The sequence below is a fragment of the Lagenorhynchus albirostris genome, chromosome 6 (genome assembly GCF_949774975.1).
Source record: "Lagenorhynchus albirostris chromosome 6, mLagAlb1.1, whole genome shotgun sequence".
NCBI classification, from domain to species: Eukaryota; Metazoa; Chordata; class Mammalia; order Artiodactyla; family Delphinidae; genus Lagenorhynchus; species Lagenorhynchus albirostris.
In genome coordinates this window covers 59,722,234-59,736,674 of record NC_083100.1, presented here as the reverse complement: position 1 = coordinate 59,736,674, position 14,441 = coordinate 59,722,234, and the positions used below count along the sequence as shown (strand labels likewise).

The following is a 14,441-nucleotide window of genomic DNA, read 5'->3' as shown; positions in this document are numbered from 1 at the left end:
CTTTATCCACATTCAACAGAGCAGTAAATATTTTTGTAATCTTATTCTGGCATCTTTGGTGAGTCACTTTGAAATACGAAGGGGAGAAGTTTGATTGCTCTGACGTGGTCATCACATGTCCTTGATGTTAACTAGTCCGAAGAAAGGTTATTCTAGGGACAAACAGTATAATTGATAAGTGTTTTCCTTTTCCCGTGATGCATACATGGCAGTAGAGAGAACCACTAGTTTAATAGCACATAGAAAATGAGCTGTTTTTCCTTAGTAGGAATACAAAATATGAGATTTCAGGCCAGTTGATTTTATAATTGTATCCAAGTGCACTAGAGTCAATATTTCTCTTTGAAGTTGAAAATAATGAATTGGTCAGGGCGAACAGGTAAGAGAGTAGGTGCTTTAGGATAAACCTGTCACCAAGAACCAGTGCCAAGTACTCCTTCTAAGGCTGGTAGGGGTGTAGCGGCATTGTCTTTGCATGCAAATAATAACGACATTAACTGGAATCTAAATTTAGACAACAACATGGAAGGGTTAATACGGAAGTGTGTAGGGATTAACCTGAAGTGGTACCTGGTGGCTCTCAATTGTATTGACTTGTCATTGTGTTCCACAGTTGCTGTACCCAAGTGACAGTGTTACAGAACTGTCTCCCTTTTCTGTCCTTTCCCTGCTTCGGGGCTGGTGTCTGTGGTAATTTCAGACTATTTCTGTATCGCTTTTCAGAGGTCTGACTCTAGCTTTCTTTAGGTCCTCCTGTTTTCAGAATGTTGGTTTTAAAGGGCTGGGTGGGAATTCTGGTCCACTGCTATACCGCTACAAATTTGGGTTCGGGACCTAGCAACGTCACTTCAAATGTCACACCAAATCCTCGTTGACTTGGTTCAGCGGAGGACTTCAGTTCCTAGCTGTGGGACTTTGTGCAAGCCACTTGGCTTCTCTAAACATCCTCGCCTCGTCTTGAAAATGTGGGTGTTGGTTGTGACTACCTTAAGAGGCCATCGTGAATACTGAGTGAGATAATCTGTGGAAAGCATAGAGAGTCATATAATAGAGCTCAGTAAAGGTGAGGACTGTTGCAATAATTATTATTTTATCAAGTCTTGTATCATTTTCTAGCTGTCTTTTCTCCTCTGAAAAATGCCCTACCCCTTATAAAGTGACTGTCCTTTTACATCTTATGGCTCTCCTTAACCTTGAAGGACATTTGATCTGGTCCAAAAGCATCTATAGAGACATTTGGTCCATGCCAAAAGGTCCTTGATATTTGCCCTGCCCAAAACCATTTGTCATGGACCAAATATGCTTAGGAATTTTTTGGATACAACCAAATTTCAAGGACCTTTTGATGTGGACCAAATGTCCAATGGACATTTTGGACATGATCAAATGTCTACTAACCCTCCGTAAAATGTCTGTGTTCAGTGAACCTTTGTAATGCTATTTTGCTATTTAAAAAATGTATCTTTGTATGTTGAGTAAAGCTGTAGATGATCAGGTTCATGGAGAGTCTAAAACAATAGGCTTTAGATGCTAAAGTAACTGATCTTAGCACCATTTTGGACATGGATGTCCCAAAGCACGCTGTAACAAATAATACATGGATGATTAGCCAAATAAAGATGATAAAAGGGCCTGGTGCTTCCTCATCAGGGGACTGTCAGTGGTGTGGAGAGCACACACAGAATGGCCGGGCCCCAGGAGGTCTCAAATGTTCTAAGCTTCAAAAGGATGCTCTGTCTCTCTTAGGCACCCGGTGACCTTTAGGTTGGACCTCCCCACAGTGGAACGACAGATACAACGTTCTAAGCAGAAAGCCTGCCAGCTGTCATGTAGCTCACTTCATGACAAAAGAGGAGTTTGGAGTTTGCAGAAAGTCAGATACAATGAATTTAACAGCGTCTTGCCCTCAGAGATTTAGGGGGCTGGCCAGCCTGTCTCCCCAATAACTAGTCATAGTATATACTTATTTGTATTTGTTTGGGTCATTCTATAGCAAACTCACTAGCAAGAGGAAGCATACTTTTTCTCTGTCAGCAAGTAGAGTGGATACAACATCACCACATGCTATTAGGAAAGCTCTCCAATGCCATCAGTCAAAATAAAGCAAATGAGATGAAAGACATTCATGAGTAGAGTTGAAGCTCTAGAAAGATAAAAAGAAGCCTAAGAGCCTTAAAGTGGTGTTAATGTTAATTGAATTTTTTCCTTTATAAGAGACAAGTTGGGGACTTCCCTGGTGGCGCAGTGGTTAAGAATCCGCCTGCCAGTGCAGGGGACATGGGTTCGAGCCCTGGTCCAGGACGATCCCTGGTCCAGGACGATCCCACATGCCGCGGAGCAGCTGAGCCCATGCGTCACAATTACTGAGCCTGCGCTCTAGAGCCCGTGAGCCACAACTACTGAGCCCGCGTGTCACAACTACTGAAGCCCATGCACCTACAGCACGTGCTCCACAACAAGAGGAGCTACCACAATGAGAAGCTGCGCACCGCAACAGAGTAGCACCCACTTGCCGCAACTAGAGAAAGCCTGTGTGCAGCAATGAAGACCCAACACAGCCAAAAATAAATAAGTAAAATAAATAAATATATTTTAAAATAACAAAAGCAAAAACAAGCAATACAGAAATGTCTTACTTGAAAAAGAAAAAGAGAGCCAAGTTGTGTTAGGATGATTTCTTTCATCCGTTACCCTCTTTAACTACATGCTGGGCAATATTATATTCCCTTTATGTTTCTCTAAATAGCAATAATATGCCTGTGGACTGAAACAAAAGCACTTAGACTATTGTCTCAGTGTCCAAACAGATTCTTTATGGAAAGAATAAATTCTTTTTTCTAGCTCTACTCCTGATTTTGTTAATCACCATGTTTAACTTTCAATCAAATATGCAAACGTCAGTAAATGGTGTTTTGAGCTGCCTTGCCAGCTATATTTTATTTCCAGACCGAGCCTTACCTTTCATAAAAAGAACTTTCTTTTCATAAATTGCACTTCCATAGAAACAAATAGGTCGGCAGTTAACTTGCTGGATTATTTTGTCTACTACTTATTATAATTCATAGGGACATCATTCAACTTTAGATGACACAGGATACTGGAACCTGTAAAATAATTGATAAAAATGTTAGAAAAATTAACATTGAACCAATAAAGCAAGAAGACCATTTTGTCAGGGTTGCAATTGTTTGGGCTTGTTGGTTTTATAGATTCTTCTCTTTGATCTGTTTAAATTTTATTTTATTTTTCTGTCTCCTATAAGTGGCATACCTGACTGACCATGTTTAACACAGAACATAAAAATTGCAATGAAAAGAACGCTTTCTAGTTGAATGTTACGGTTGCCCTTTGACGGAATGAGCTTGTCTATAATATTTTGCTGCGTAGATAGACTGTTGCTTACTGTGCTCCATTCTTTTGAGAGGCAACTGCTAAGGAGTTTTGTAGTTTTAGAAGTTTATACGTTTCTTCCTCAGTGTGGAAGGAGCCAGAAAATAGACTCAGGAAGATATCAAAAGAATCCCATTCTCTGATTTACAAACATCTTGTTTCCAAAAGGGTCATTTGAGGTCTTCATTTTTTAGGCAGTGATAACGTTGACAGTGTGATTAGTAAGCTTCTTGTGAAATACGCAAGGATACATTCCCAATATAAAGCACTATCAACTCAGAGCCCAGAGGTTTCCCAAGCACTGGAAGAACTGATGCTAGATGCTAAGAACAAGCAAGACTGGGGGTTTTGTAAAGCTATTTGGTTGGTCTCCTTTTAAGAAGATTACTTAAATCTTCCCAAACTTTTAAAAAATCATGGGTTATTTATATGAAGAATAATTTTTGGCAATTATTATAAAGACATAAGGTTTTAAATGGCAGATGGTAAGGACAGGGTTTACATGCTTTGTGAAAATTCTCATTAAGGAGAGAGCAATAATAAGTCATTACTAGGGTCAATAGGTTAGCAATTTTAGGAATTTTTAGGGACTATAGTAACATTTATCTCTATTGCTCTTTTTCAAGGTTAGAGAAAACAGATTAGAATATTTTCCACCAATTAAATGATGATGTCTTATTTTACCATTGTAGATTGGCTACAATTCTGGGTCAGATGGAGAAAAAGGAAATTGTGTATCCTTATAGAGACTTAAAATATTAAAAAAAAAAAAAAAACCTAGAAAACCCCATAAAACTCTGTAAAACCTTTCAACTCCAGCTTTCAAATTGAATTCAAACCAACAGTTTATGGTGGAACACAGTTTTTAAAATCCTACTTTAAAACATGACTGGTAGGCGTCCAGAGCTGATTGGGACATCCGGCCAGAGTTCACAGCTTTACCCCAGCAGCCATTTCCCTCTGGTCTAGGGTGAGAATGTTTTAACCAGCACCGTCACCACACTGAAGCAACACACATGTGACTGGCCGAGGGTACGAAGCTCTACACAGGAGAGCAAACCAACCAAACGCTTGAAGGCAGAAAACCCTGAGCGGCTTGTTTTCATTTGAAGGACAAGTTGCTTATCACCCAAGAGAAGATTAGATTTAGCAGTGTTGCTGGCCCGAAATTACGTGTTTGTAGTGCGTAAATACTCATTCCTTAGCTGGCCTATTAGAACGCGTAGCTCAGCAAGCCCCACCTCCCGGGAAAAAACAGCCTGTTAATGTCGAAGGTGCCAAGGACAACTTCAGCTCTTGGTCTCTGAAGAAATGTTTGTTTTTGTGTTTGTGAATTATGCATTTTATGGGGCAAGAGGCCCTTGCTGAATTTCTTTCTGCTTTTCATTCCATCCCTTCCCCTCCTCATATAAAAGCTGGCCTGTGCCCTCTCTCTCTAGCTTCTGCAGTGGCATACTGATTGAATTTTTTTTTCTCTCTTTTTAAAATTTTATTGGCGCGTAGTTGATTTACAAAGCTGTGTTAGTTTCAGGTGTACAGCAAAGTGACTCAGTTATAAATATACATATATCCATTCTTGTTTAGATTCTATCGGTTATCACTGAATATTGAGTAGAGCTCCCTGTGCGATACAGTAGGTCCTTGTTGGTTATCTGTCTTATATATAGTAGTGTGTGTACGTTCATCCCAACCCCCTGATTTATCCCTCCCCTCCACGTTCCTCCTCTGGTAACCTTAAGTTTGTTTTTTATATCTGTAAGTCTGTTTCTGTTTCTGATTGAATTTTTAAGATGATGTGTACTTGACCGTCATCTACATAGTAAGTGCAGGGAACTCTCTGAACATCTGATCTTCTGTTGTCAATTATGCCATGTGTTTGTTGCCTCTGAATGTTCTTCGGCAGTGTTCACAGGACCTGCGAGCTGTGAGTTTGCTTGATGAAAGAGCACCTATCGGGGTGTATTGGGGTGGTGGTTCGCAAATATATTTTAGAGTTATTTTTATAATATTACAAATTATATTTGGTGACTGAGTCAGTGTTCTAATGTCGGTGTCTCTACATTTTTAGGAGGAGAGCCTTTGAGTATTGCTGCCATGCTGATCTAGGGCTGCCGCTGAGTTAACCACATAACCTTGCTTTGAATATGTTCTCAGTGTTTTCTGTAGTCAGAATTTGACTTGGGCAAGATATCACAGAGAACCTGGGTAGTGTTTAATGGTTAAAAATAATAATCATAAAAGAAATGATATTCCCCAATCTCTCTAGCCAGCAGCCTCTCCCTGCTCTCACTTTAACAAATGCCATGGCCTTGAGGTGAGGCTGTTCACTATTGGCATTCCTGCTGAGAATTAGTTCCACTCTCAGCAGGGCCAGGAACATAATGTCATGTTGATAGTAAGACACTACACTGCTGATTCCAGAGTTATGGGAGAGTACACTGCTGTCTTCAGAAATATTTTGTTCTGTGCTGCAGGCAATTATGTTCACCACCAGTCACTTGGCGCTGCTAGCGTGTTATCTTGATTGACTGTGGGAATAAAATATATAGTATCTTTTATGTTTGATGTATTTGAATGTTTATTGTCCTTGTTTTGACAAATTGAAACCAAATTATTTGCAAAATACATCTTAGGTTTAGGAGAGAAAATTGTAGTGTTCTCAGATTGGATAAATTAATCTAGTGATTACATGTCACTTAGGATTTGGATTCTTTTCTAATAATTCGGTGTCAAGACTGCCCTGAGTCCATAGATATTAAAATATTCCATAGTTGTTCTCTTTACCTTCAGGTAAAATTACATTATAGATAGATGCACATGTACACACCCATATGTACATATATGGACACATGCAGATGTATATATAAATTTATATTTAACCATTTTCATTCTGTAGAATTTTCAGAAAAGAAAATCGTAACACCAACTTTTCGTCATATGATCAGGCTTTGTTCAGAATTCTTATTGCCAGTTTTTATAAATGTTCAAGTTCTCTCCAGCTTTTGTTTTATTTTCAATTTTCCTTCAGTCAGAGAGTGATTCAGAAGTACCCGTAGAATGTGCTGTCTAGTTGCTTGAAGACCTTTAATCGAATGCATATGTATTGATGGATCCCAGGCGCCGCGTGGAGCCATGAAAATAGTGTAGGACCTTCAGGGAGTTGCAGCCGGGGACGGAAGCAGACGTGTGAACACAAGCCAGCACGCTGCAGCGCTGTGGCACGTGTGGTCGGGAGGCCGTGGCGTGACCGCGTGGCCTTAGAGGCTCTGCGGGCTTGAGTTAAGTCCAGCTCTGCCACTTACTAACCATGTGAAGGTGGACAAGTTAGTTAACCTCTTACTCCTCTGTTTCCCCAGCTACAGGGTAAGAGTAACGGTAGTGTGGGAGTAGTGGCATAGCGGTGGAAGCCGAGGGGCCTGCCAGGAGGATTAGTGAGATGAGGCAGGCCAAGCACCAGCGCTGGCGCCCCTGCATACTCTCAGGAGGCACGTGGGGCTGTGTGGTTCTCAGGAGAAGGGGAGGGGCTCAGAGCAGGCCTCTCGGAAGAGGAGGAAACGCCTCCGTGCGCTCTTGATGGAACGTAGATGTTACCCAGGTGGAAGGGAAAGGAGAACGATGCATGAACAAAGGAACAGAGTACCAGAGCTTTTCAGAACCTTTCAAAATAAAAAACTTTTCATTATTTTGGACTCTACTTGCTAGGAGCCCTTGCAAAGTTGTCAAAATCTGACTTCGAAGCATCAGGCATTTCAGGGTTCCAACAAAACACCTTTTTTTTTTTCCGTTAACTAAAGGTTGATCTGTTTTGAATGCAGATGGGGAATTAGCTTGAATTTCCCCCTATTTGTACATCCGAATATCATGCCTTCCTTTTAAAAATGACAGATCTGGAGCTGATGCCTTTGAAGCCTATTGTTCACTCTGATCTCCAGCTCCTTTTCTGCTATAATTGCCCAGTCAGTGCTCTCTGATTTCTGTGGTTCTCCTTTGTTTTTTTCCCCCTTCTCTTGAATGAATCACTCTGCAAAGCTTTCAGTTGAATTTTGACCTCTTTTTCCTTTTCCATTTGTCAAGGTTATTTTAAATTTCATTCCAGTTTTCCTAAGTGCCAGCCACCCCACCCAACTGGGTATCATTGTCAGATTTAATAAGAATGCTTTTGATTCCATAGTCAAGGCTTTAATCAACATGTTAAATCTAGCAACGTTCAGCAGAGGATCTAACCTTGTGGAATTTAATCTGGTTTCTGCTAATTTATTTGCATACATGATAAAATTATCCCATTCGGACACGAAAAAGAAACTTAGGAAAACATACTATGAAAATACCCTGTAAAACAGGTGCTAAGCCATTAAATTCACTTCCATCCGACTTTCTACCTATTCGTAATTTGACAGAAAGGAAGGTGAGAATTTTATTTCTGTCTCAGAATATACTAATATGACTGGATTCAATACATATTCATTGTTATAGTCTGTGTCCCCAGAGGTGCATCAGCTTCTGTCCCTGACGCTTAATAGCCAGCAACACTGAACAAGTCTTAGCACTCTGACCCTCAGTTTCCTCATCGATAAAACGGTGATTTCCCCAGTGAACCACAGCAAAAGGATTGTTGGGAGATCAAATAAGGTAAAGCAGGGGGGAAATTCCCAAACTTTACACTGCTCCCAAACATAAAACACTACATTAAGCTTCCCTGGAGGTTCATTCCAAAGGAAATCACACCCTTGTTGGTAACCTCAGTCCAGGGATATTATCCTAGACTGGGGATCTCTGAGGCTGTCCAGTAGGTTCTGGTTTAGGAGGAGATTGGGTCTGGGAAACCTTATAAAAGCTTGCGTCCTATTAGGACTTGGTCCAGTGCTCAATTCTGGGAAGACGGCAAGATGCCAAATGAAAAGTCATTCATCTTAATGTCCTTGTAACTTAGCTCAGCTAAGAGAATGAACAATTCCCAAGTCACACCAAGCACTGATTTGGTGCTGTAATTTGATAGCCCAATCCCAAACAAAGTGAGGAAACCACACCCAAAGTTGACTACAAAGACGGATGGGGTAGAGAGTAGGAGCTGTAAGAGAGTAAAGAAGATAAGCTGGAGAAGGCACCTGGCTCGTTTGGGGGCCCAGCAGAGAATCATGGATGTCATCATGGCAGTCCACCCTGCACCTTCTAGTTTTAGGGTATGTGAGCTTTTTTAATATTATATTAACAAATTCTTCTATTTAAATTTTCAAAGCATTGCAATGTACAACTACCTAGTAAAGGAATTTGTAACATATTGCAAAAATGGCTGTGTCATTCAACAAGATATTCTTTTGACTGAAACCGGTAATGGTCCCTTCCCCTACACACACCCGTCCCCTGTTCCCCCAGCTTTATATTTTATGTTTTCTTTTTGGTGTCTGGTATGTTCAGAAAAACACTTGGGCTCCCTCTGGTGGCCATTCCAGTGTTTCTAACACGTCTAACCTTACAGCTGAAGTTTTTAGTTACATGGCGCAAAATGTTTGGATGAAAGTGGAAATATTAATAGTAAATTTTATTTTCTTTTGTAAGATAACTGGCACTTGGGAACCTCTGAATTAGCCAAAATATCCAACTCATTTATTCATTCATTCATTCATCCATTCATATATCTTCCAATCTAATATGTTGTTGATAATTTCACTTTACTAAATGAAGGGGCATCTGATCTGCAAGTCCATAGAAAGATATTAAGTCCCAATCCTGTAAGTCAAACAGCTTTCCCCAAGAAGTGATTCTATTAACTAGCAAGTTTTTATAGAATGCTTACTGTGTATTAGCCCAGAGTTGGACATTATGGGAAATATTTTGTTACTCATCATTTTAAAAATATATGAATAAGCTCTTCTGTAACAGTTGGCAATGTTATATTACTTCTTTTTCTCCTTTAAACTATATTCCCATTCTATTTGCCACGTAGAATTTTATCCTATTGTAATGAATCTTTGTCCAGACCTGATTACTTTTAAATTACGACAATGTATTAGTCAATATACAGATTTAGCTACAGTAACGAAGACCCAAACATAAGTGTCTTAAATAAAACGGAAGATAATCTTCCTTCGTGTTAAGTGTCCAAATGTGAGCTGCCCAGGGTTAACGTGGCACCTCCAAGTTGTAATGTATTTTTACGATTGAAAGTCTCTTATTGATCACACTCTTATACTTTCATGTATCAAAAATAAGTATATATTTAAAGCTTAATGTTTTAAAATTTCTAATGACCGTAAGTTTCCTTTAAAATTTTTCTTCTGAGTTGAATGATAGTTAGTAGTAGTATACAATTGTCAAAACAAAATAAATATTTTATATATATTTAGAAATAATTATTAAATATTAAATTATAACTGTAAAGGCATCATTGAATGACTTGGGTGCTTTTTAAAAATGAATTTGTTATCTATAGGCAGCAGGGGGTTAACATCAATTCTCCACTTCTTGGTTTTTAGATATGTAAGCACTGGAAAAGCTTGTTCACGTAAATCAGCAGGTGAGAATGGAAATAGTTTTACATAGCAATGTCACTAAACTCTGACTCCTGAGCAGCTCATGTGGTGCCTCATGGGAAGAGAGAGAGATTGTAGTCACATTGGAGGCCGTGGAAAGTGTTACATTCTGGGTGGATTTTGAAAATGGAGGCCTAGGATCTTCTGATGAATTAAATGTGAGGTGAGAGAGAAGGAGAGAAGTCAAGGACGACTTCAGGGTTCTTGGCCCAATCACGCAGAAGGATGCAGCTCCAACAGCTAAGAAAGGGAAGACTGAGGGTGAAGTGAATTTGGACACCTAGTTTGAAGGTCGTTATACTGGACAGTATCCAGGAATGAGGTATGAGTAGGCTTTTGTACTGTACCCCTGTCCAGTCAATCGTTAATGATAATAAACATTAGATTAGAGAGTGGTAATGAGATTTGATTTTAGGTATTTATACTGAGTAGTATATGCCTGGGGCATGAATAAAATTAGAATGTTTCTGAAAGAGTTAAATACAAGACAAAAATAAGCAAGAATTTTATTAGGTTTGGCTCCCCCCTTCTGTTATATTTTGTAGATTTTAAGAGAATTTATGTTTGTGAGCAAATTTTGTGTATAACTCCAGGTATCACCTTTCAAATAAAAGGTTAATGAAAAGTTGATTTATAGAATATTTCAGGTAGAAATAGTAAATGAATCAAGCTAACAAAGTGTGACTTAATAGACATCCTCAGGGACCTAGGATGAATAGGTAGTGGCATATTATTTGTAACTCAGCCCACAAATTATTTCTATATGATTTAAATGGCTATGACCTGCTTGAAACAATTCGTTTTCTTAATTAGTTTAATCATTCTCTTTGTAGTTTCTTATGCTACTAAATGGGTTAATAACCCCCTTTTTCTTAAATAAATTAAGTTTTCCAGCCAAGCCACAAATTTCCAATTAAGTTTGAAGGAGTGAAGTAATTCCATAATAGGGGAAAAATGATTATATTTAATTCTTTTAAAATCAACTGACATGTGTTAAGTGCCCCCTGTGTGCCACGCAGATACAAACTTTGGTTCTGGAGCTACAAAGTCCAATAAAACGAATTCTTGACTTCAAAGAGCAAACAGCCTAACAGCTTAAACAGCCTAGGACAGAGACTGGTTAAACGGATAATTGTATCAGAATGTGGTACTGAGAGAGACTGGAGTTAAGTGCCAAAATACCTCACACATTGTAAGAGCCACGTCACTTGAACCCAAAGGATTTCTGAAAAAAGAAAGTTTCATTATTCACCACCCCCAATGTTTTCCTGATTCAAAAGAATGCAGTTACTAAGTTACTATATAACTCCAAACTATGGAGGATACAGGTGGCAGAAACGCATTTTAAGCCAGTTCAAAGGCAAAGTCCACAGGAAGAGCTGGTGTGGCGCTGGCCTTGGGCTAATAGAGGCCAAGGGCTCTACTTCCACCTCTCCCCAAGCCTGGAAACATGGTCACCAGCTATTCCTGTTTTTTTCCCAGCAGCTACTGTTAGAAAACCTTGGGGAAGGACACGGACTGATCTAGTGTAGGTCCTGCGGTCCCTCTACCCCAATTCTGAGTCAGTGTGGGTGAGATACCACTGTGGGCTCAGCTCTGACAGTGGGGAGGTCTGGCCCTGGAAGAAGGCAGGACAGGAAATAGTAGCTGTTCACTATTCCTCCCCGGTGACGCACATTCAGCTGACTTCTGAAATATCAGTCTCCTTCCTCTGGTGTACTCAGATAACAGCATAATGCAATCAATATCACATTTGGGGGTTAGTCTTCATCCCTTGTTTATGAAGAAATAGGACAGAAGCAGTTAGGAGAATAATGTTGACATCACATTTTGCAACAGGTTTAATTGCACTAAGCATTGTGCTTTAAAAACTACATGCATTCCCTTCAATCAGAGTCATAATTTCTTTTTCACTGTCTTCTTAACACGTATGATGTGGAAATTAACAAGATTTGATCTTGTTCATAAGTCTTTTGAGATACTTAGATGTGGGTTCTGAGCCAGTAGATGATAGCAGCAAGCCTATGTGTCCTAGGATATTACAGGAATTCTTCTTTTTTATCTATTTGGTTTAAAGTCTGTGAGCCAGATTTACATTCAGATGAGTCATTGAAGCTTATATTGTGTGCCTAAAGGGAAATGTTTATGCCAAGAGTCTAAGACGAAGTCCAGCAAGACGGTGGATTTTTAAATCATGGTTATCTTTCCCTGATAATAAGTGTAATAGTACTTCTGTTGAACATTTGGAAACATAAAACTGTTTTTTAAAATCTCCTAAAATGCCACCACCCAGAGCTCTGAGTGTTTCTATATTTAATACATAGAAACAAATTTTAGTTTACACTGTATATATAGTTTCATATCCTACCTTTTTCAGTGAAGTTTTTGAAAGGACTTTAATATTGTCCCAACCATATTGGAGAATGAATTTCCTCTGCAATAATTTTTTTTTTCAAACAGCCATCTATATCTTTTAAAGTCAGTTTTCACTTCATCCCCTTTCCATTTTTGGAATTATTTTTGGTTACGTTGCTGTTGTTCTTCCTTCATTTCTGATGTTCTAAGTTTCTGACTGGTATCATTTCCTCTCTGACAGAAGAACTTCCCCTAGAAATTCTCCTAAAACAGGCCTGCTGGCTACAAATTCACGAACGCTTTTCTTCGTTTGAGAAGGTCTTTCTTTTACCTTCATTCCTAGAGGATATTTTAAAGGATAGAGAATTATGAATTGACAATTTTTATCTTTTAGCATTTTTATGAGTCAGTATTGATGCACTATTAGTAACGAAAGTCTATTGTTTATTCAGACTTCCTTTGTTTTTACGTAGTGTCCTTTTTCTGTTCCTGCACCCCTTCCAGGATATCACTTCATATTTAGTGGTCCTGTCTCCTTAGACTCCTTTGGTTGTTCCAGTTTCTCAGACTTTCCTTGTTGTTGACGAACTGGCCAATTTGAGGGATACTGGTCAGGTATTTAGGAGAATGTTCCTCACTTGGGATTTGTCTGATATTTTTTCAAGATCAGACTCAGATGATAGGTTTTCTGGGAAAGACAACAGATGTACCATTTTCATCACACCATATCAAGAATATATACTGTCAAGGTGATTCATCGTTGTTAACATTGACTTTGATTATTTGGTTAAGGTAGTATTTTCCAAGTTTCTCTACTGTACAGTCATCCCCTTTCCAGACTGAACTCTTTGAGAGGAAGTCACTATGCACAGCCCACACTTGAGAAGGGAGTTATGCTCTACCTCCTTGATAGCAGATATCTACATAAATCATTTGAAATTCTTCTCATGGGAGATTGTCTCTTCTACCACATTTATTTATTTATTTATTTATTTATTCAACCGTTTTTCATATCAGCATAGACTCATAGGTATTTATTTTATATTTTGGGTTATAAGCCAATATTACTTATTTATTTTCTTAGTCAAGTTGTTCCAGCATTGGCCACCGGTAGCTCTTTAAGTTGGCTCCTGTGTTTCATTGACATATTCCATAATCGTGTTTCGTTCTGGTTTATATTTTTGGACATTTTTTGACACAACTAGATGCTTGTATATTCGCTGTCCCCATCTTAGCAGTAGCCGTTTTGTCAAGGATCCTTGGTTCCTTTTATTGAAGATCTCGGTATTAGAAACCAAGATCTGGGTGGTATGTGTGCTTGTTACTACTGAGATGTTATTGCTTCTAAGCCCTCTCAGCTAAAAGAGCAAGGAAATATATGTGGGTATACTAACTTGTGCATAATGCATATCTATAAATACATATATATATACACACATCTATCTGTATCTATATTTAGCCAAGTATGAGTTCATACCGATTTCTCTAACTGTAATCCATTACCAAATGGATCATTCTAGCCTTTTCTTCTTGCTTGTTTGAAACTTCTCACTCTAACATTGAGAAATTTGACTTGTACCATCTGTCATCTATTTAATTGTCTAATTCCAGCATATATGTATCGTGGTTTTGATTACCTGTACCTCTATGAGAAACAAACTTTATCAGTTAGAATGGAGTGCTTATGTATAGTGTTTTGCCTTTAGTCTTACAGACTGCTCATTTCTAAAACTATCTAAGTCAGCACCTTCCCTACCTCCTTCACCCTACTCCCTTCATGGAGGTTATTTCATACATTTGTAATACAATCAAATTCTTTTGTCACAGTATGCATTCCATCCTGGAATCCCTAACCTCCTAAATCGTAGTTTTAATCTTCATATATTAACTTTCACTCCGGGTGCTAAGTTCTATGCATTTTGACAAATGCATAATATCATGTATCGACCTTTACAGTATCACAGAACACTTTCATTGTCCTAAAAATTTGTCTGTTTCACCTATCCATCCTTATCTGAAGCCCTGGCAACCACTGGTTTTTTCTCTCTATAATTCTGCCTTTTTCAGAAAGTCAAATAAATAGTATGCAGACTGGCTTCTTTCACTTAGAAATGTACATTTAAGATTCAGTGTTTTGCATGGCTTGAGCATTTGTTTTATCACTGA

General features: G+C 38.8%; 1 protein-coding gene across 5 annotated transcripts in view; it reads left to right on the top strand.

Annotated features, from left to right (window-relative positions):
• The window catches only part of RAPGEF4 (Rap guanine nucleotide exchange factor 4), a 238,044-nt gene that overhangs the window by 103,863 nt on the left and 119,740 nt on the right, over window positions 1-14,441 (top strand). The window contains exon 1 of one of the 5 annotated variants that reach the window (XM_060152640.1): window positions 8,463-8,570. The exons of the other annotated variants lie outside the window; for them this stretch is intronic. Within the exon in view, the coding sequence (XP_060008623.1) occupies window positions 8,526-8,570 (45 nt within the window). The 5' untranslated portion in view covers window positions 8,463-8,525. Of the gene's footprint in view, window positions 1-8,462; window positions 8,571-14,441 lie in introns of those variants that run through there. 5 annotated transcript variants of the gene reach the window in all.